The 23,036-nt window shown below is 44.5% G+C and overlaps 1 protein-coding gene across 1 annotated transcript in view; it reads right to left on the bottom strand.

Moving 5' to 3' along the window:
• The window catches only part of LOC149360729 (glutamate receptor ionotropic, kainate 2-like), a 359,306-nt gene that overhangs the window by 219,028 nt on the left and 117,242 nt on the right, over window positions 1–23,036 (bottom strand). The window contains exons 4-5 of the mRNA XM_089572500.1: window positions 10,032–10,213; window positions 5,065–5,118 (exon numbers count right to left, since the gene is read on the bottom strand). Of these exons, the coding sequence (XP_089428626.1) occupies window positions 5,065–5,118; window positions 10,032–10,213 (236 nt within the window). The remainder of the gene's footprint in view (window positions 1–5,064; window positions 5,119–10,031; window positions 10,214–23,036) is intronic.

Below are 23,036 nucleotides of genomic sequence, written 5' to 3'. Positions count from 1 at the left end.
AACGTGGACACAGCTTGCGAGGCGGTTTTGAGGGTCAACTGCACCGCGACGATTACCTGGGCTTGACGAAGCCAGTAAAGCTTTTGTTGTAATGCATTGTGCGTGGTTTTTTTAGTTTCGCTGACACGTGTTTATTGTCTTCGAATTACAAGAGCGATTGATGCTTACAACTTTAGTAACTTTGTCGAAATACTGGGGATGGCGTGAGCCGCGAACGCTGCATGGTGGGTGATACTTTGGTGTTGTGTATACTACATATTTGGTTTGTCACAGGCAAAAACGTCGCTACTGTTAATTTCTGCGCTAGCTGTTTTATAAAATTGCCATTCTGTGACACTGTACTAGCAGGCGTGATTTCACTAGTGCCCATGGTTTTGAGAAGCGCTCGAGTCGTCTCTGCCGTGAAGATATGCGCTCGCCGTCTGTTCACACACCTGTCGCGAGGTGCGTTGCCACCTAGTGCATCACTCGATCACCTAAGTTCCCGTCAGTTGACTACAGTGATTTTCGTGATGATTTCTGTTAATTTTCACCCTTAAAATTGGTTTTCGAAAATTGGGTTTTGAGGAAAGGAAATGACGCAGTAACTGTCTCACGTATCTCGGTGGATACGCTAACCACCCTGTAATGGAAGGGATAAAAGAGGGAGTGAAAGAAGGAAGAAAGGGTTGCCGTAGTGGAGACCTCCGGGTATAATTTTGACCACCAGAGGATCTTTAGGATGCACTGACATCGCATAGAGTACGGGCGTCATTTGCGTGTCACCTCCATCGAAACGTGGTCACCGTGGTAGGGTTCGAACCCGGGTACTCCGACTCGGTAGACGAGCGCTTTAACCACTGAGCCACCGCGGCGGGTAACCCTTAACGAATCGGTTTTCTGGCAGCGGAGCTGCTTGAGAGAGGCAGCGGCTCAGGCCCAAAAATTTCAAGGAACACTTAAAAGAGAGAAAGGAATTTTAATGAGAGGAAAGGAGGCGAGGTCAGGGAACACTTAAGGTCTGCCTTAAGGGTATGACGCGATAGAGTTACTCGTTTTCATCCGCTGCCTGGTGACCACTTTGCATATCACTTCGCAGACACAGACGCGTCGGACGAGATACGCAGGCCTCTTTTTAACCTCGCGACACAAGGGTCACAGGTTCGATTCCCATTTGGTTATCGCAATTTTCATTGTCGTGCATTTAATCGAAATTCTTACATGTTACAGTGACCTTTCAATCATATGGCTACCTTATAATCGAATCAGGCAAACGTTTTAATCACTTTTAAATTCCGCATATCAGCTTGTGACATCACGATCCTGTCGACAAATCTTGATTCGCTCTACAAGGCAACGCCGACTGCGACACGGGGTTGCACTGAATGGTGGCCCTTAACGCTTACGCATTAATGCCACTCGCTTGTAAAAGATGCTGCTAGGCTTGTTAGCACTTGTTTCGGTGTGCTTTGTGGTATTCTTTTCCACATTTTCATGCTGTGGCAAAAACGAAAAACGAAGACAAAAGTTTACCCGCCGCGGTGTCTCTGTGATAAGGCGCTCGTCTACCGAGCCGGAGTACCTAGGTTCGAACCCGACCGCGGCGACCCGATGGAGGCGAAACATAAGAGGCGCCCGGGTGCTGTGCGATGTCAGTGCACGTTAAAGATCCTCAGGCGGTCGAAATTATTCCGGAGACCTCCACTACGGCACCACTTTGTCTCTTTCTTCTTTCACTCCTACCTTCCTTCGTTCCCTTACGGCGCGGTTCAGGTGTCTGCCGAGATATGTGGGACTGATACTGCGCCATTTCCTTTCCTCAAGAACCGATTCACCACGATGAAAGTTTACTGCCACACGTACAACTCCCACCGGCGGCTGCCTCCTAGCAAACAAGTTCGCGATCACGCACCGCATTATGAAACAACGCATGAAACATCATGCATTTAAGAGCTAAAGGTACATGCGCATTAAAATATTTAGTGGTATCAACAAAAGAATGCTTTCGCTGCTTGTGAGCGAGCCGCCCAGCCCCCCTAGTACGCAAAGCGTCTTCGGGAGGTAAAAACGTCAGCAGGCAAACTATTTTTTTTCTGTCACACAGCGTGCAAGACACCAGCCTTATTTAGAAGCTGAAGTCAGCAACCTTTTACAGGCACTTGGCTAACATCAAAAAAGTTGTGAAATAAAAATGTCGGCAGCAAATAACTGCTTCGATGGTGTGAGACGTTGAATATCTAACAGATGGGCTCAGACTAGTGTCGAAGTAAAGAGGTTGAAATGCTCTTTCAAGGTGCACCTAAATATAGTAACATTTTGAGAGGATGCTAATTCTTAAGATACTTAGGAAACATGCAATCATGTGGCTGTATTTTAGCGATCTCATTACCAAAAAGCCGCAGAAATTGAAATATCCTAGCGATGCAAGGATAGTTTCGCAGCTTGAGTGGCGCATTCATAGAAGCCCTTTTATCCTCGACGTGTGTACGTACATACATTTGCTTTGCCACTGACATTTGCCATTAGCTCTGTAAACATTTCAAAGCCGATATAAAGGGACGTCCTCTACTCTATTACATCCTTCCAAAGCTTGGCCACATTGTCTCCGTACAAAGACGCCAGTGATATCTAAAGAAAGGGGAACACAAAAACTTGCTTTCCAGGTGCTTTTCTCGAGAACCAATGACCGTGATATTGCTCATCTCAGATGATCCCCGGAAATCACACAAGGTACACCTAAGAAATTCAGGAAAATATAGTCATTAATTTCAAATCCAATAAGCATGACTGGAATGAAGTGTCAGTAGTATAAGAAATGCGAAGCGCTAACTCCGAATTCGAGAAGAAAATATATCATGTATGCTATTACATTTCATCACCCTCGCTAGTCGGGTAAGATACACTGCAAGGCAGAACCCTCAAGAATTCTGGCTTGGGCTTGTTTGCATACGGAGACAGGGCAGCGCAAAACGACGACGACGAACACAAAATGCGGGAGAACTGGGGTTGAAACTTCTCCCAATGACAAGTTATTACCCCAAGCCTAGATCCTGCTTATGTCCCTTTCGGCTGGCAAAACAGCTAAATTGCGCTGTTTCTTTGCCCCTTGGGCAAACTCTCCAAGGGGCCCTTTGTTTTGGTTCACACGAAATCATAGAACATGGCAAAAAACTGTTCGGATACTGTCGTGAATCTTCGGAATGTTTGTTTAACCTTGTCAGTTGTTATTGTCAAATACACCGACCTCCCTTAACAGTCGGGGTGGCTCTGTGGTTTTGTCGCTCGGCTGCTGACCATATAGACGCGGGTTCGATGCCGGCCGCGGCGGTCGATTTATGACAGAAGTGAAATTTTACAGGCTCGTGTACTGGGTGAAGTCGGTGCATGTTAAATAACCAAAGGTGGTAGAAATTACCGGTGCCCTTTACTACGGCGTCCCTAATAGCCTCAATCGCTTTTGAGACGTTTAACCTCCACAAACCAAACCGTTCCTTCCTTACCCGATGTCGTCCTCGCTTGCATAAAATGCTGTCTGACACAGCAATGTCACACGACTGGTAAGTGATCGAGTGCCCTTTCATTCTGATGTCGCCCCTTAATTGTTACTGGTTTATTTGTCCATAAATAGCAATGTGGCCCAGCAGTTGTGTTTGGGCGATGACGGCAATTGATCTGTCAGCGTTACATTTATATGTATTCTTAACTAAAACCCCGAAACACCTTCTCGTGTTGCATTTTTTCTACCACATTGCCCTTAAATATGAAGCTGGCGTTAGATAACATGAGCGCAGCCGACACGCGGCGTTATCATTCTATTTTGCCATGCATTGGTAATTATCTGTCGACGGTTTGTTACGTTCAGAAAAGATCCTGATCTCACCAGAAAGTTTATACTATGTCTAGGACTGTTCACGATGTTAAAGGCGTGTTACCTCGACAATCCTGAATCCGAGCCTTACGAGCACTCTGATTCTGTTTTACAGAGACAACTGTATGGTGAGCTTTCTCTAGGTGTAACGGCGTTGCCACTGATATATTATGTCGGAGCAAGAAGCTCGCGCTGGCTAACAAGACAGAATATACGAAGGTGACCCTCAAGCGAGAAGTGTTGTGTACTCCCTCGAGCATGCAGTATCTGCGGCCATGCCATTAAAGTAGGCTCTATAGTGGCCACTTCCGGGGAAGACAAGAGGAAGCATGTTTGTTGTGTACCTGTCTTAACATGGATTTGTTGTGCTCGTTGACGCACTCTCAGAGCGATGATCACAGATCGAAGATGGACGCAATCAGGAAAAAGACACAGGACAAGCGATCACTCTCCACCTTCTTACTGTGGGCGTGGTCATTTTCCTATCGGAATATTTTTCCTAAATAGCTATCATTGTCACTTCGCTCCGCACGAGAGGTCAAAACAGCGACAGTTTTCTCCCTTATCTTGGAAATGTAATGCAATATCGACGCTTTCTCCTCTCATCTACGTTCGCGCTCATGTTGCCACTTTTGAGCTCGTGGACAAGCGCTCTGACGTAGATCAGTCAGTAATATCTTCGGCCAGGGGAGCTCAGAGATAAGCTATTTCACTGCCTGCTGGATCAACGCTGTCATTTGCCCAACGACCGGACATGTGTTCTCCAAGCCCAAAAGAGCTTTTATACATCCATCGCAGACACCAGAAAACATTCCATGAACAGAGATAACTAAAATGTATTGTAGAAATTATGTCTAGTCTGGCGACTGGCGCATTGTGGGACCCGGCGGCAACTACTAACCTGCATTTTAAGCCGTGCCCCAATTCACCCTTACTGCCAATATGTCTTCCCTTCTCAGACTTGATAATGAAGGAGCAAATTGAAGAGAATGCTTATTTTTCAGGGTTTCATCAAGATGGAAGCCTCTCCTTGAATTATCGCATTGCATTGTTTAAATTTAGGGCCAGGTGAAATTGTTTAAATTTAGGGCCAGGAGCCAAGTAGTTTAAGATATACGTAAAAATGGCCATTTGGTGCGGTTTCTCAATACAGCGTACGGCTTGGGACGCACAAATATACATTGAATCGCCATGCCGTTCGACAAGAACAGACTTACCAGGGAGGTAATAATGTAGTTGTAGTATTCGCTCATCATGCCGATTTCGTATGCCTGCAATAAAGAAAACGTTCACATTTACTAAAAGCGATTTGCAAATGAAGTATCTGCATGCACCCTGACAATAAAAAGACAGACAAATTCAAATCAAGTACAGGCCACTTTTACATCTTTAAACTCAAAAAGTCGCAAATTGTTTTAAAAATTTGTTATCACTTTGAGAATAGCGTTTCTCCTGCGTGCGTAATGAACGAACTGTTTAGATCCTTCACATATTAACGCCTCACTTGTTACTAATGAGAATATCCTCCCCTGCATGCTATGATAGCACACTGACAGCTGTTATAGGTAACATTAAAAATACTAAGCAAATATATACCATTTCAAGGAATCTGTGAACGGTTCAAAATATACTATATACTTGAAATATCGAAAGTGCCAGAAATCGTATTTCTATAGCCGTTACCGCTTCGAGACTCTCTAGGCGTTGAGAGGTAACTGTGTTTGCCAGCATCACAGCTACGTGCGGGATTAGTGACAGAAAGGATAATCCTCAGTGATCGCCCTTTTCGCAGACTCTCAAGCAAGGCGGGCCTAACCATCCTGCACTCCCTACTTTTCCTCCTACACTACTAGTTTAGATTCTGCGAGGATAATTCTCTGATTAGCATAAGCTATGGAAGAGAGCCTAATGTGCAGTTCGGGAACTATCGTTGGCTACTGGTCGCAGCTTGTCCAAGAAGATTTTGTGGTCTGATGAGGACGTAAAGGTTACAAGGAGCATCCTACCTCGAAGCCAGCTGGCACCCTTAAGCCGGCGCCATTGGGTCGCTTATAGCCCAGGCACAGAAGAGAACAGCGCCTTTCAGAGCGCCATGAAAGTATTGAGAAGCCGGCTAATGGGATGCAGCGCCCGTCGTTTGAAGGTTTCATGCAAGAATGACCCTTTCTTGATTGGAGTTAAAAGACCGGAAGACACGAGAGATTATAGGTCGTTCGATTCCTTCCTATTGTTGTTTCCCTAAGGCCCTCAACTAAAAGCCTTAAACATAATATTTTGCATTACATAGGCGCCAGCTTGAACCACATGCCACAGGTCTCTTTCTCGATGATCTTGCACCGGAATCAGCCTACGAACCCAATCGACAACAGCAGTGTAATGTAGCCCATGGTATGCCGCATTCTCCTGCACCCATGCCAAGCTTTCCTGGACATTCAGCAACTAGCGCCCGTAGGAAACATCGCGTAACTAAGGGCTATTTTTTTTTGTACTTGTAATTTCGGGTAACGAGAGATTCTCAACAGATTCTGTGTGAACAGGGTGTTATCACGGCCGACTCTTCCGCTCTGCTGCAAACTCTGACCTATTGAAACGCTTCACACACTGAAACCAACTATTTCCTACTGCCACAGGAAATAAATGGGTGTACCGGATATTCAAAAGCCCCTCGTTCATTTGCAGTGTTGAGTGCCGGTGCCGCGCGTTCCATGTTGACCGCCCGCACCTAGAAGCACTCGTCCAGATTTCCTGGGCTGTTAGGCGCCTTTCAATATAAACGGCGTACGAAGTGCGAATTATACAAAAAAATAAATCAATATGTCCTCACTTCGACTTTATCCTGCGAAGATTACAGCTGTGCACTTGAGCAACTTCTCAAACAGTGCTGTGTTTTATGCCATAACTAGCCTATTTCCATGTGCTAAGCTTTACTGGTCGACCCCCAACCGCTCTCTGGTATTGTGTTCGCAGTCGTGTCTAGTAGCTTCGATGATGATGATGATGTCCTCAGGCTTAATGGCACATACCCACGGCGGGTGATTGACCAGGGTACATAGAGGCACCTTTGGGGTAAATATTTTTCGTTTTCTGACAAATCAACTTTGCTGACAATAGAACACTTCTTGAAGCTTTTCGGCACCATGTCCAAATGAACTGACGTTAACTCTTTAATGATCCACCGGCGTAACCGTGCCCGGCGGTGACAGGGACCACGAGCTCTCTAAAAGAGGGCCGCTATTACCGCGAAGCCTAAGAGGCCCCATGCAGCTAAGGAGCCGCAAAAGCCTGTATAAGCTTTCATTGAAAACCAGACGTTCTGCGACGGCGCATGCGATCAGCAATTTACTGATTGGAGATATGATCTTTAAAGTACACCAGTTAAAAAAGTGAGAGACCCTTTCAGCATTTGCGCTGTGTTTGGTAAATATGAAAACAAAATGATAGGTGTAATTTTAAGAGAAAAGCGAAGGACAAAGGGAGTCATAGCAGAAACACGGGTTAATTAAACCCTAGTTGAATCCTAGAAGAAGAAATGATGCATATAATGCCAAGGCAAGATAACCGCTGCTCCTTAAGGGTAACGGACTGGATTTCAAGAGAAGGCAAGCGTAGCAGGGACGGCAAAAAATTAGGTGGACAGATGACGTTATGAAGTGTGCGGGTGTAAGGTGACCGCAGCTCACACAGGACAATGTAGTTGGACCGATGTGGGACAGACCTTTGTGCTGCAGTGGGCGTAGTCAGGCTGCTGCTGCTGCTGCTTATGATGATAATGACGATGACGATGGTAGCTTTGATGAAGAAGTTCATATGTGAACATGCTCAAATTCTTTGCCACGGATCCTGAACAGTGCGCACTGTTTAGAAGCGGATTCTTTCAAAAATTACATCATGTTCTTAAAGGCAAGAAGAATCTCTAGAGCATCTTTTCGTTTGCCGTGAAGGCCTCACAGTACGATATACGTTCCAGTCGAAAGTACACGACCGATTATGAGGCCCAAATGTTTTTGTTATGGGGATAAGACGCCTAGAAAATTGACGTCACAGCGCATGCGCAGAACTTACTCCATCGAATGTTCGAAGCTTCCAAGGGTAGGTCCGTCACTGTTTGACGCCTCAGCATAAAATTCTTGCGAACAATCTTTTAAAGGTCAAAAACGACTGGAAGAATTTTATCATTTGCGACTGCATCCAGTAAGTATTTTTTAAAGGTGATACAATAGGAAGGCATGTCAGTTACGAGTTTTCCACTTCTGATAATTACCTATGCAATCAATCAGAGTTATTCTCAAGCAATCACTTACTTGGCACCTCTATTTGAAAAATCAATGCATAACCCTTGTTGCCCACTGCGCTTTTCATTTTTGTCTGAGGTTGTGCTCAAAGCTAACCTTTGTTTTTTTACGATAATATATATTATCGATACATAAACAACATGGGCGCTGCTGTCAACCTCAAAGAGCATCAAAACGAACTGAAAATAATTCTAAAGCATCTAGTGTTTCAGAGAAAACTGCCACCAGATTCTATACGTATGCTTTTTGAGGTTATTAGACCACTTTGGCAGCTGAACAGTAGTACTGGCGGCCGTCAAAAACAGATAGATCGTGTTAACTATTGTTGAATAAATTGTAATAGCTAACGTTTAACCTTTTACAGGTAAGCGCCTGGTTGCAAGAAGCGATTTATAGGTGTCCAATTAGAATATCCATATCAGTTTTCTAAAACACGATTATGCCCAGCGTTGTGGCTAATATATTTTGGCCATTTTCCCGCGCGCCTCCTGTGCGCGCACACCCACATCTTTTAAACGCGTCATTCCTCGGCACGCGTGGCACGTCACCTGCTCTGTCCCACCCGAACATGGGCATCGCTGCACGTTGCTACAGCAGAGGCACGATGACAAGGTCACGTGACACGTCTGCATTGCTCATGCTGGACATCACTAAGCGCACACCTCGGCTGCAAAAATTTGTTGACGGAAAGCGCGTACGGCAGTAACGTTTTCGTAATTCTGAAAACTAATGTTGCTATTGCTAATGACAAGCTCGCCATCTCTAATCGCGCCCAGGCTCCAATCTGTAATGATTAAAAACTAATCAATTTAGTTGGCCTGCCTAAAATATAACCTAATTCGCATCTTTCCTGGCGTCTGCAGCACTGCTAGTTAATATACGAGAAGCGCTATCTGTGTGTCTAAAAAGGCGTATTTTTAAAGTTAATGTGTGGCAGGTTTCTACGAAACACTTCGCACACGGTCGGGGTCATAACTATGCAACTCCAACTGTACATGTACACATCCCAATCCCAAGTGTCCTGCGGTTTTTGTTGATGATAAATTCCAGGAGAGCGCTGCTATCTTATTTTCATCACCTTGCGGACCCACGCCGTATAGTATAGAGAACCTACGCTGCCCAGGTGGCTTATATTGAAAAGCTATGCACCATCTAGCTCAAATAGAAGTTTTGTTAAATTATCTATCCAAATATGAGGGCTCTTTTGTATGTACATCGTCCCCATCGTCTTCTCAAGTCAACACTTGTGTTTCTTTCATCGTCGGTTTGACATGTCGTGCAAGATATTTTGGATTCATTTATAAGCTATGTACCATCTAGCCCAAACAGAAGTTTTGTTAAATTATCTATCCAAATATGAGGGCTCTTTTGTATGCCCAAGTAGCACTGCAGTTATTACACTAGGTGCCTAAAAACTGCTGCCGTCAGTCGCTTGGGCCGCTACAAACGCGACAGCACATTCTGAACGATTAGAAGCCCGCGTTTGATTGATAGCACTATTTGCCTCGCTTCTGTAGACATAACCCAGATAACTGACAGGCACCACGTGTGGTTTCGACAGAGCGCAGAAGCTCACGCCAATAAGCCCAGGAAGGTGGCGTGGAATAGCACCAAGAGCGTCCCCAAAACTGCTTGGTCCTCTCGCTATGCTGTGTGTTACGGCGCTGCAATCGACACGGCAAACTTGAGCTTGGGTTCTCTATAGTCAGCAGGCACGAACAGTATAGACAAATAAAAGGGCAGAAACTTTTCCGCCACCAGACTGCCTCTAGAGCTTAGCACTTTAGAGGTAGAGTGCAAAAAGCATGACTTGTCATCATATATCGCTGAGTGACAGTTCCTTCCCAGCCTTTTGAATGCACAACTAAAGGACAGGAGTTTATAGTGCTCACAGCTTCAAGGAACTCGTAAACCCTCTCGGTCGGCACGTCCAGGACAATGTTGAACTCTTTGGCCAGGTCAACACGCTTGAGCAGTGTCTTCACGGCGCCGCTGCCCTGTCGGTAGAGCACCAGGTTGACCCTCGCCCCGAGGGCGAACGATGTGTTCAGCACGTCCTTCATGCGCACGAAGCCTGTAAAAAGAGAAAAGAAAAAGCTTTGTTTCCTAAACAGCCCGTAAGCAATTTATCCCTATCTGTTGCAGCTACATTTCCTCCAAATGTCGCAGCAAGCACCCGCAGATTGCGTCTCAGATGCGTGAAATTTTCTTTAATGCCTTGCGACTGGAGTCGCCATTTCGCCGGATGAGGTTGGTGTCGGTGTCGTAGCAAACGAGAGATATTAGCTAATATATGTGGAATTTAAGTAGTCTGAGTACAATCAAATCTTAACAGACACTAAAGTTATACTACGTGATGAAAAGGCCCTCCTCGCAAGTGATCCATTTTAAAGGATGGGAAAGAGTCTGAGCTGTAAAGTACATCACAAATGCAAGTTCAGGTTGGCGTCTAGGGGCGCTATGTACCTGTCCGCACATTTTGTCACGTGCAGTCATCCGTAAAAGCACAGGTTAGCACGGAATAAAACGTTTTGTCCTCGAAACGATTCTTTTCAAAAAAATTGATTCAGCATAGGCTAGAGCAGATGAAAACACACTTTTGAAGTAAAAATTTCACTACGGGACCTCTTGCTTCAATTGCCGGTAGCCTTGTTTTGACCTTCAGCTGAGTTAGAGGCCAAACCATGATAAAAAGAAAAAAAGAAAATGAATACCTATGACTGGGAGTCGAACCGTGGCAGCGCGAACAGATCTCCCTTAATGGCCTTTCAGCGAGACCACTAGGCTATTTCTTGTTTCTTTTTTGTTCATGATATTTATTCTACAAGGTTATGTACAGAAAGCATCTATCTCTCTCTCTCTCTCTCTCTCTGTGTGTGTGTGTGTGCGCGTGCGTGCGTGTGCGTGTGTGCGCGTGCGTGCGTGTGCGTGTGTGTGTGTGTGCGTGCGTGCGTGTGTGTGTGTGTGTGTGTGTGTGCGCGCGTGCGTGCGTGTGCGTGTGTGTGCGCGTGTGTGTGTGTGCGCGTGTGTGTGTGTGCGCGTGCGTGCGTGTGCGTGTGCGTGTGTGTGCGCGTGCGTGCGTGTGCGCATGCGTGCGTGTGCGCGTGCGTGCGTGTGCGCGTGCGTGCGTGTGCGCGTGTGCGCGTGTGCGCGTGTGCGCGTGTGCGCGTGTGCGCGTGCGTGCGCGTGCGCGTGCGTGCGCGTGTGCGCGTGTGCGCGTGCGTGCGCGTGTGCGCGTGTGCGCGTGTATGTGTGTGCACGTGTGCGCGTGTGCGTGCGTGTGTGTGTGTGTGTGCGTGTGTGTGCGTGTGTGTGTGTGTGTGCGCGTGCGTGCGTGTGCGTGTGTGTGCGCGTGCGTGCGTGTGCGCGTTCGTGCGTGCGCGTGTGCGTGCGTGTGCGTGTGCGTGTGCGTGCGCGTGCGCGTGTGCGCGTGCGTGCGCGCGCGTGTGTGTGTGTGTGTGTGTGTGTACAACAAAACTATTTACAGAGCACCTACGTTGGCGCTACGCAGCACAAACTTAAGAGAAAGCATAACAGAACTAAAAGCTGGCAAGCATATACAAGGTCTGTTAGAAAAGTATCCGACCTTTTGCCGAATAAAAAAATGGCATAACTGGAGCGTTGGAAACCTAATTACCTTCAAAGTAGTCTCCTTGGGACTCCACACACTTCTCCCAGATGTGCTGCCACTGTTGGAAGTGTTCCGAAAAGGCCTTTTTCAGAATGGAGTTTAGCTCAGCTGTCGTTGCAGCCATAATGTCCTTTCTTAGCTGAAATCGCGCTCCTTTCAATGGCCTCTTGATTTTCGGAAACAACCACAAGTCGCAGGGGCCATATCAAGAGAGTAAGGAGTCTGCCGAACTACAGGAGTCTGGTTTTTCGCCAAAAAATCTGAATCAAATGCGAGGAATGTGCAGGAGCATTGTCATGATGGATGCGCCAATTTGCTGTTGACCTCAACTCCGGTCTCTTGCGCCGCACAGCATCGCGTAGGCGACGGAGGACACCCCTGCAGTACTCTTTGGTCATTGTTTGACCCTGGGGCGTGCGTACTCGTGGTGTGCCACACAGCGAGAGTCCAAGAAAGCAGTCAGCATCACTTTGACGTTGCTGAGCATTTGGCAGGCCTTCTTTGGTCTTGGGGACGTGGAAAGCTTCTACTGTGACGACTGGGATTTGGTTTCCGGGTCGTACCTGTACACCCAAGACTCTTCACTAGCGATTATGGTGTTGAAGTCGGGGTCACTATTTTTGGAATCCAGCATATCCTGTGAGACTTCAACACGAAGCTGCTTTTGCTCCACCGTGAGCAGCTTCGGCGCGAATTTCGCCGCAACTCTCTTCATGGCCAAATCTTCGCTGATAATGGAATGTGCAGAAAAACTACTGATGTTCACCTCTTCCGCAATTTCTCGGATAGTCACACGACGGTCCCGCATCACCAGAGCGTTCACTTCGGCAATGACCTGGCCATTTCGGCATGTTGATTGCCGACTGGGGCGTGGCTCGCTCTCCACCGATGTGCGGCCATCTTTAAACCAGTTGTACTATTGCTTAATTTGTGTGATGCTCTAAGCATCATCACCGAAAACCGTCTGAATATTCCGAATGGTTTCCACTTGGCTGTCGCCCCGTTTCTGGCAAAATTTGATGCATTAGCGCTGCTCCTGTCACACCGCCATTTTGCTTGCACTAAAAAACCGACGAGAGCACTGCGCACTACCTCACTCAAACGCTGCCTCCCAGCGACTGACGTCATCGGCAGGCGGGAAAAAATTCGTGTCTGCGCACGACGGATCAAGGTCTGCTGGTGCAAGCGCGCTTGTTTCATATCCATCAGGTGTTCGCAAAAAAAATAAGGTCGGATACTTTTCTAACAGACCTCGTACATCGCATCAGGAGAGGACACCAATCCGGTAAAAAGTCCAATCCTTCGTAAATGTACGTTACCTGCAGCAGCATTCGGTTAAAATGAATTCTGGGCGAAACAACAGGTTCAACGTGGCGGTCTTGCGTGCGCATTTTCCGAAGGCTATGAAGTCCAATCAGAAGAATCTTATCATAGGATTTCTAGTCAGGTTGGGAAGCAACAAGGTAGCGCACACTGTAGGAATTTATGAGAAACTATTTCTACATCATACTCTGCAGCACAGCCGAAGACAAAATCACGTCTTTGCAGTCTATAGAACAATTTTTGATTGTTGCAGGCACATTGCATAAGCGGCAGTTTAGAGAAGACATTAATATGTTTTTCTTATCGAGCCACATGTTGGCATGTAGAGCTTCGGTGTGTAACTCATAGAAAAATGTTTTGGTGCAAGGAGATATTGGAAATTTAGGCACTAACTTTAAAGCATCATGACACGTGAGCCCAAAATAGAGAGAACGATACAGTGGGGGCGGTAATAGCGTCGTTATCAAATCCTTGTACAGATTTTTGCGCGAAATAGGAATATATTCAAGCATTCTATTATGTATAATTAGAGCATTCTTGCAGGTAAATTCATGACTTTGCTTGCTAACTTAAAAGTTTCTTCCTGTTTTACTGAACGCCGCTGTTTACTAGGCTTAATGCCGGATGTTTATGCCTCCATGCGGTTTTTGACAGTTCGGTTTTAATATGAGCACTTATGCTAGGCTATCGCCGCAGCCAACACGTCTCGTGTTAAACAGCACCACTCTCTCGCGCTGTGCATTGAAGAGCGTCCACTTCATGAAATTATATCTGCTCCATCCAGCGGCACTGCCTGCTCACCGTCGTCTTCTACGCAGCACATATCCGTGCATTCGCTCCGATTGAAATGTACTAAACGTTCTCTGTAGTTTTTGCGCTTGCTCGTAAGTAAGCAGATCACCAGAGCGCTTTGTAACACGGACACAAGAAGATGACACGCAAGACAGGACTCCTTGTGACCATGTTTCATAGCGCAGTGGTAGTCTGTTGAAGAAAAACAATGAACCAAGTATGCGAAACCAAAATCCTCATTGTAAGCAGGGATTAGATTTTTCGATTTTTATTTCTTGACAAACTTGCGGACATTCTTTGCCGTTTTTTTGAGGACGCATATTGTTTTTTTTTTTCAGCGAACGTTATTTTCGACGAATAAATTATTGAATTTTTTTTTGCGATTTAAAGCGGCGTCTCGTGTTGTCAGAGTCGCTTAAACTCTGTATCGGCGTTTTTCTCAGCATGAACAGTTTATTTACCAGTACCTATATTACAAATGGTAGCACTTGGGACTCTGCTTTCGAATGAATTGTTATTGTCAATAAAAAAAATGGCTGTGGCTTAGATTGGTTAAGCCCGGTAATTGCGAAAGCAGTATCCGTAGCTACGCCATGGTTCAGCTGGCAGTGTAGCTGGTGGTGGTGCTTGTGGTTAGACTTGTGGTGATGCATCGGTTATATAATCCAATCCAACCCAACCCAACGCAATCCAATCAAATTGAACCCAATTAAATCAAATCAAATCAAATCCAACCTAATCTAATATGCTAATATGGTAGCTACCGGCCTCGCTACGCGACGGGCTGAAAGTGCAACTAGTATTGCTTTCGCAATAAAATAGCTACGCCATGGTTCAGCTGGTAGTGTAGCTGGTGGTGGTGCTTGTGGTTAGACTTGTGGTGATGCACCGGTTATACAATCCAATCCAATGAAATCCAATCCAATCCAATATGCTAATATGGTAGCTACCGGCCTCGCTATGCGACGGGCTGAAAGTGCATCTAGTATTGCTTTCGCTATAAAAAAACGACGCATGTTAAATGACACAGCCCGTAGACAAAACCGCAGGTATGAGTTTACTTCGAAAATGTAAGTTGATATGTGGGAAGTTAAATGTACGAACTAGGCTTACAACTTATCCTACAGTTGTCAAGCGGGGCTAAGAGAGAAGGCGATTCATCATGTGTCAGTGGTAGTGATGGAAGTGTCGCTTAATGCTGGCGGTAACCAGAAACTTATATTGTTCGCAAGACCGGCGCATGATTTCGTATCAGTGCCCGACATGCCGCTGATAAAGCTACTTACCTAAGGACTGTAGCGGATGATGATAGTGAACTAACAGAGCTTAGGTAGCAGGCGGTGAAAAAGGGATGCTTCCCGCTCAGCGAAAGTGTGTAAGCTAGCGACGTAGTACCTCAAATCGCACAGCTGTTCTGCTTATACAATTACAACTCATCACGCCCCTGGTTTTTGCACTCAGTTACTTTTGAACGTTGATTCAGTGTGACATCTACTCAACAGCAACTAGCTGTACGCCTTGTATGCAAGAATACTGACCTCTTTCGGCTAGAACAAAATTTCTAGAACGTAATTGGCAATACTTTATTGCTTTTTTTTGTTTAAACCCAAAAGTCCAATCACACATACAATTACGTTTTCTACGTAGTTTGTTTATGAAAAGACCAATTTCAGTTAATCCCGGCCATTTCTTTTTGTTTCTTTGGTCACTTGGGCAGCTTTGAGAGCTAAGCGATGACACTATCACACAGTTAAGATTTCTTCTATTTGATCCTTGTTGGCATGCATCAGACCGACTCAAGGCGGACAAAAGTTTAGAAGAAAGATAAAAACAACATTTAGAGCCAGGAATCTTCCCTAAATCACAAAATATTAATTGTCTATTTCCTGAAGCCAAGCTACAATTTGATCAGAAAGTTACGAGAGAAATAAAATTTCAATAACTGGATAAATAGAGGCCACTGTGCGATGATGTTTTCGTAGAAATGAAAAACATTCGATGTTTCATAGGACCAAGATATTTCATTGCCACACTTCTGAACAACCAGTGACCCTCAAGCCCTCAGTCTACTGGACTCACATTACACACTAGATCAGTTTGCTGCTAAATAAGGCAATGTAGAAGAAAATATGAAGCGGAAGTTCATATTTGTGTAGCATGCAGGAGCACTGTTGGAAGCATTCAATATATTCTGTTCTTCTATAGAACTAATACTTCGAGATTTCAACGCAGACTTAAACAGCTTTCAGGCAGGTCTGGGCTTTAGGGTAGTGTAATCGAAATTCGTACGCAAGCAGGAGAGAGGGGAAATAAAAAGAATAATGCTGGCGTAAAAAGAGCACAGCAAAATATCCTCAAGGGTCACATAAAAAATATATTAAAGCTTGGAATACAGAACATATACTAGAATGAGAGCGCCAAACAATAAGGATAAAGATCAAAGCAAAAAATGTAATAATCAAAAAAGCCCCTTTTATTCCCAGTGAAAGGTAGCACAAGCGACCGCCCCAATTCGAACAGGATAGTGATGAGATCTATCCATGAAAGAATGACACAACCGTAGCGCAAACTTTCTGAGGCAAATTTAACAAACCTGGCGACCATGTCTGTCATCAATAAAAGAAAAATTCCCACGTTTCGTCTGCGCATTTTGATGCAAAACAACTTCTTTATGATGTCTATGCTTTTCGCATTGTGGTATTTTCTTTTTTTCTCTTACTTTTGGACCCTCTGCCTTCCCTAAGTTCGGTTCTCACAGGAAGCGTGACGGCAATGAAAGTTTCGTACAGTACTGGCGAATTTCAGGAAGTTGACGCACCCTCGGCGTCAACGGCCCAGTCGTTCTGTCCGCTGCGTAAAATGTTAACAGATTATTTCAGACGTTGTAGCCTAAGCTTAGCTGTAAAGCATATCTTAGGAGCACTGTTAAATGGACGTAAACAAGACAACCAGACTGAAAAGATGCGAGGTACCACTGCGTCAGTTTTCTGGTGGGAGCAATAACAAGGAAATAGGTGTTTTCTGCACTGTAACGGAACGCTGGCTGAAATACAGCAGAGAAGTTTTTGTCAGGTACAGAGGAGGTATTCGTAAAACGTTAGTTTACGCCGTCTGGAAAAGCTTATGTAAATAGAAGCTGCTGTTTGTCAGGGCACATCGCTGAGCAAACATGACTAACGGGCGCATTTAAAGTGCAGCGAGTTTTGTGCATGAGAGCTTCTTGAAAGGCAGGCCTTATTACGGCATGGGTGTACGTTGATAAGGATCTTTGTTATCCATGGAGAGAGGGGGATGATAACGAGTCCAGTTCATGCCATTTATTTTTTTCTCTTCATTATTGTCCGATTCCCTCACTGTCGCTGGAATTCGTCTGTGAGTCGTATAGATGGTGAAAATTGATTGGAATCTGATGAAAGTATTTATGTCATAGGGGCCTACATTCACCAATCAATCTGAAGTTGCAAGGCATGGTTAGTTTCCCAGAAAACAGCGCACCTAAAAAGAGGCAATCATTTTTCTCTCTTTTCAACTTTTAACACGATTAGAAATCAAAACTCATACTTCAAACTGCACGTGGTTCATAAAGTTTGTTAAATACAAAAACTGCAGACTAGTGCAACTTCATCAGTTAAACCTCAAGCGAGACGGTGTTGCAAACATTTCCAGCTTGTTTTCTGCTCAAGTACCATCAGAATCACTTGGTTTTCTTGACGTGAAGTGCTAAAAACAAGGAATTGAGCTTCTAGTTTGTGATCTGCCTGTTTTACAAAAGTGTACACATGCTGGTGTGATGGACATTAAATTGTCTCCAAAGTGGGCGTTGACTATCTACAGCACCACTTTCGCGCCTTCCGCTTGTACACGCCAAGCTACGATTTGTCCCTCCATACGCGTAGATGTTTTTTTACCCTTGAGAAGCAAGACTGTTTGGCTCAGGTGGAGCTTCCGCCATCCCCGGACAAGAGCTAGTTCACTGCAAACTTTAAAAGTAAGCGCGACTTTTTATAGGTTAACCACAGAAGACCACCGTATGGTCGCCATCTTGCATAGCTTGAGGCCCCTCACAGCGAAACAGCCCATTAGGAAAAGGGGTGATGCCTGGTTAAATCAGGAGTTTAACAAAAAAAGGACTTCTCAGTTTCAGCCGTAGTGGGTTCCTAGATTAAGAAATGAACTCTTTACAAAGTTTTGTTGTCGTCTGCGCAGCAGAAAAGAAGTAAATTTTTTTCACGAGACGGTGGTGCGCTTCGCCGTCCAAAGCGTGACAGAACGTGATCTTTCAACGCTATTCTCGCTCCACTCAGAGTCTCGATAAGCCAGACATCAGTTTGGCCTTGTTCGACGCTGGTTATTTTTTTTTCCTTTAAGACCAACCGACCAAAGAAAGCACTTCACGAGCGCAGAAAAGAGAGCTGATAAGTTCTAAAGCTAAAAAAAAAAGAGAGAAAACTTTAAGCAATATCCACAGATCTCGTAGCCCAGTGTTAAAAGATGAGGGTCCAACCTGTGCAGTAGGACACTGTGGTTAATTTTTTCTGGTCATAAAATTAACAAGCATGTACTGAAACCCTTGAACCTATTTTGATCACTTTGCCCTTTTTGGAAAATAAAACCATTGGGAGAACTATTGCTCCAAATCTACTTCACGAAAGGCTGCTTTCACAGTCGCTTCTAAACTGAAATTTTGTCAGAAACAAGATGAGGTACATTCTGGCGTGCTAGATTTTTATGTAACCCTAATATTTTTAGATATCTGAAATATAATAACAACTGGAAAAATGGACCCTTTTTAAAGTAATGGCATTTTTACAAAAAAAAAACGCGACTGGCCTTATCCTGTGCTTAAGCCACCTAGAAGGTATGTAATTACAAACAACCAGTATATCGTCATTATTTTTGAAATGATAGTTTTCTGTGCTGACCGACCCGATTTCTCAGTGTGATTTTTCTTCGTACAAAAGCTAGCGCAAAACACGACACACACAAGAAAGGTAGACAGGACAACGCGCTACTGACAACTGATCCTTTATTGGAAAGAAACACGTAATATATAGGCACACCGTCAACCCACCTATCAGCTGCAGCAAACGTCACAATGATGTAAAGGGTCATAAAAGCGATAAAAGACACAAAGACTGAAAACACGACGTAGCTAAAAAACGATAAAAAATGACGAAAGAACATTAAAAGCATGACACGTGGTGTATAAGGCCAAAGAAACATGACTGACAGGAATTCAACAGGATGATAACAAAACGATATTGCATAAAAAACGTAACAAATGCAGTAAAAGAAAAACACGTGAAACAAGAAAAACCTGATAAAACCTGCCCTCTGCAATGAATTGGAACTGCAAAGGTTAGCAAAGTCTGTAAGTGACTGCAAGGGCAAAAGTCTCAGCATGTTTTTCACAGCTAAGACACACAAAGAGGATGTACCATTCCGTTGCATTGTAAGCGAACGGGGATCTTGGCAACGTCTTGTGAGTCAGTTCCTCTTGAAGCATCTTAACCAGCTTGTGGTCACTGATCCTTTTGCAACAAAAAACTCCTTGGATATTATTGAATTTCTTAAAGATAAGCAGCAAATTGGGTATTTCTTTTCTGTCGACGCGAAAGATCTTTTTTATTCCATTCCCCATAAGGAATTGTTCAAAGCCGTACAAGCATGCATTGAGGAAAGTGGGGTTACGTCCTTTCAGAACGCAGCTGGTGTGTCACTGGAGAACTTTATGACTTTGTTAGAATTTTACCTTAACGCTACAGTGGTAGAGTTTGAGAGTGGTTTGTTTATACAGAAGAAAGGGATTTGTATTGGTTCCTGTGTTGCGCCGGTTCTGAGCAATATTTTTCTTTCAATGATTGATCGAAGTGTGGATCAGCAGTTGGATAAAGATAAGGTTTTGAAGGTTTTCAGGTACGTCGATGATTTTTTAATCCTTCTAAGTAAAGAGGACACACACAGTTACTTAGGCACAGTTAACGAGATTTTAAGAATTTTTAGTCAGAACGGAGAAGGATTGGAATTTACACAGGAGCAACCGGAAATTACAGTTTTTAGACCTGGAACTTTCCATAAGCAATGAGAAGATGTGCTGGATGTACCACCCTCGTGCCCAGAAGGGATTCTTGTCTTATAAATCGGCGCACTCTAAGACTGTGAAGCGAGCCATTGCCATGTCAGGTTTAAAGGCCGCCATTGCGAAGTCCTGTTGCCATGCTATGAAAATAAGCTTCCAGTCTCAGATGCTAAGGCTTCAGGATGCAGGCTTCCCACAGTCTGTCCTGACAAGTGTGGTGGAGTCCCTTCTTCATAGCATAAAAGGCGTGGAACGGAAGCGGCCTGAACTTGTTGAAGAAAGAATTAAGCCAGAAGTGGTTCCCTACTCTCACCGCGTTGCCCATAATCTAAAGAAAGTTGCAACAAAGTTTAAGGTTCCAGTTGTATTCTCCGCTCCCTGTAAGCTAGCCTCGTTGTGTCCTCGTGTGAACTCGGAAAAGAGAGCAGAAAGATCCTGTGGAACCAGACATACACGTAGGTACGTGGAATGCAGTGAAAGGGTTGTGTATCAGATCCCACTCACGTGTGGAAAAGTGTATGTTGGTCAAACGGGGCGTTGCCTGAATGAAAGGTTGAGGGAGCATGAACGTTCGATGGGGACAGGAACAGGTTCGAATCTGCCTCTTCATTGCAAGGACTGTGAACAAAACTCTTGCCGGCCCATTCTGGAAAAAACCGTTGTTTTAGGTAGAGGCCATGATCGAGTGTCCCGTGAATTAAAAGAAGCTTTTCTGATCAGAAAAAAGGGCGCGAATGCTGTTAGTGATGCATCTATCTTCTTGTATAAAACTGAAGAATGCTTTTTAGAAAGGTTTTCCTGAGGCGAGGATGTGTACAAGTTTTTTTTTTTTTTTTTTTTTTTTTTTTTTTTTTTTTTTCCCCTCAATGTAATCTCAAGTGTTCAGCTCACAGGCTTTTTATCAGGTTTTTCTTGTTTCACGTGTTTTTCTTTTACTGCATTTGTTACGTTTTTTATGCAATATCGTTTTGTTATCATCCTGTTGAATTCCTGTCAGTCATGTTTCTTTGGCCTTATACACCACGTGTCATGCTTTTAATGTTCTTTCGTCATTTTTTATCGTTTTTTAGCTACGTCGTGTTTTCAGTCTTTGTGTCTTTTATCGCTTTTATGACCCTTTACATCATTGTGACGTTTGCTGCAGCTGATAGGTGGGTTGACGGTGTGCCTATATATTACGTGTTTCTTTCCAATAAAGGATCAGTTGTCAGTAGCGCGTTGTCCTGTCTACCTTTCTTGTGTGTGTCGTGTTTTGCGCTAGCTTTTGTACGAAGAAAAATGCACCAACTAGCCCAGCAACAAGTGTTACTTGAGTATCTCAGTGTGATGACAGTAAGCTTCTGATGTGTTTGTGCAATAATAACGAAATATGGTCTAATGACAAGAAGCTAAATCATCCATAAAAGTTTTATCGAAATTCCAGCAGCCGTTCATAAGTTTACTCTTCAGCCTAGAATTGATAAACTATGATCCAAAGAAACAAAACCAGACGTATCCTAGATATGAAACAAAGAATAAAGCTCTTGGAGTGATATGAAAACAGTGTTTGATAGGCAATTCACAATTAGTGCACTGGGAAGGAAATAACCGTTCCCTTTTTGAATGGCCAAATATATGGGTTGATTTCTTTTGACATCAGGCATGGTAGTTGCGCGAAACACAAGCACACAGAAGACAGGGTACGGGACGAGTGCAATTGTCTTGTATGTGTTCGTGTTTCGCGCTACTACCATGTCTGAAGTATTGAACTCAGTAGCCCGACAACACGTTGTACTTGTCATATTTCTTTTGACCTTTACCAATTTTTGTTTTAAAAACTCTGAAATGTACGTCGTTGCGGTCTTTTGAGCTGCACAGCAAAGCAAGGCGGACTTTTTACAGGTTACAGTGAGAAATTGATGGCTGTAAACATCGCAGGTGAGCCCTGTTTTTAAATTTCTTGACAATGTGCTTCGACAACACCGCCACTACAACGTGACAATATCGAGCGTCAGAAACACGCACTCAAAAGCTTTTTTAGTTGGCTTTCTCACTCTACCTAAATATGAAATAGTGTCGCTGGGTGTGGTACCATCTTCGAAATCAAGTTAACACCTGCTACATCATCAAATACACCTACTGCGCCTCTATCTGATGCTTCAGAAGAGCAAGAGACATCATTTCATAAATATGCACTGAGGGAAAGCAAGGTCAACGAGCACTCAAATTCGTATTTTTGACTTTCGATGTTTTGCAACAGATAGCCGATTGATTATTGTGAGCATAGTGCGCGACCTTCGTCTTCATCTGTACTTACATGTGTTCATCATCATCATTCATCTTCATCTTTGGTGAAGTGGCAGCCATTATTGCGAGTGCTAGTAAAGTTCGCTCCGTCCTGCCTCACAAGTGGTAGAGGCTGCTGTCGATCCCTACGTCATGTCTGCCGCCACACTACAGCTACGTTCCGGACGCCACCTGCTCATATTTCAGCTACAATCAGCACTGATCGCACCCCGGCCAAAAAGGAAGAATTGCGTGCCGCCTTAACCTAGCATGCCACGTCCTTCGACACATAGTCAACAGTTTTGGGCCAAACCTCCGCAGATACCTATTGCTTCATCACGGATGGTTCGAGCATTGTTCGCCGTCACTCGTATCGTGTGTCTTCTAGTGAGCGCAAAATTATTCAAGAAAATGGAGCCGACATGCTCAAGCGTAACATTGTACGCCTTTGTTCAAGCCCATAGTCTTCACCTGTTGTGTTGGTCCAAAAGAAGGATGGGTCAATTCACTTTTAAGGCGAAATCGTTTAACGCCTCATCGTTGTCAACGGAAGGTTGTCGAGAGAAGGTTGTCAGCAGAAGGTTGTCAGCAGAGGTGTCACGCTTTTTATTACGAAAGCAATACTAGTTGCACTTTCAGCCCGTCGCGTAGCGAAGCCGGTAGCTACCAATGACCTACCAATGACCTTAGCATATTGGATTGGATTGGATTAGATTGGATTGGATTGGATTGTAAAACCGATGCATCACCAGAAGTCTAACCACAAGCACCACCACCAGCTGCACCACCAGCTGAACCATGGCGTAG

The sequence above is a fragment of the Amblyomma mixtum genome, chromosome 2 (assembly GCF_055824585.1).
Source record: "Amblyomma mixtum isolate Tamu chromosome 2, ASM5582458v1, whole genome shotgun sequence".
NCBI classification, from domain to species: Eukaryota; Metazoa; Arthropoda; class Arachnida; order Ixodida; family Ixodidae; genus Amblyomma; species Amblyomma mixtum.
The sequence above is the reverse complement of the archived record's forward strand: the minus strand, read 5'-3'. Positions and strand labels throughout refer to the sequence as shown.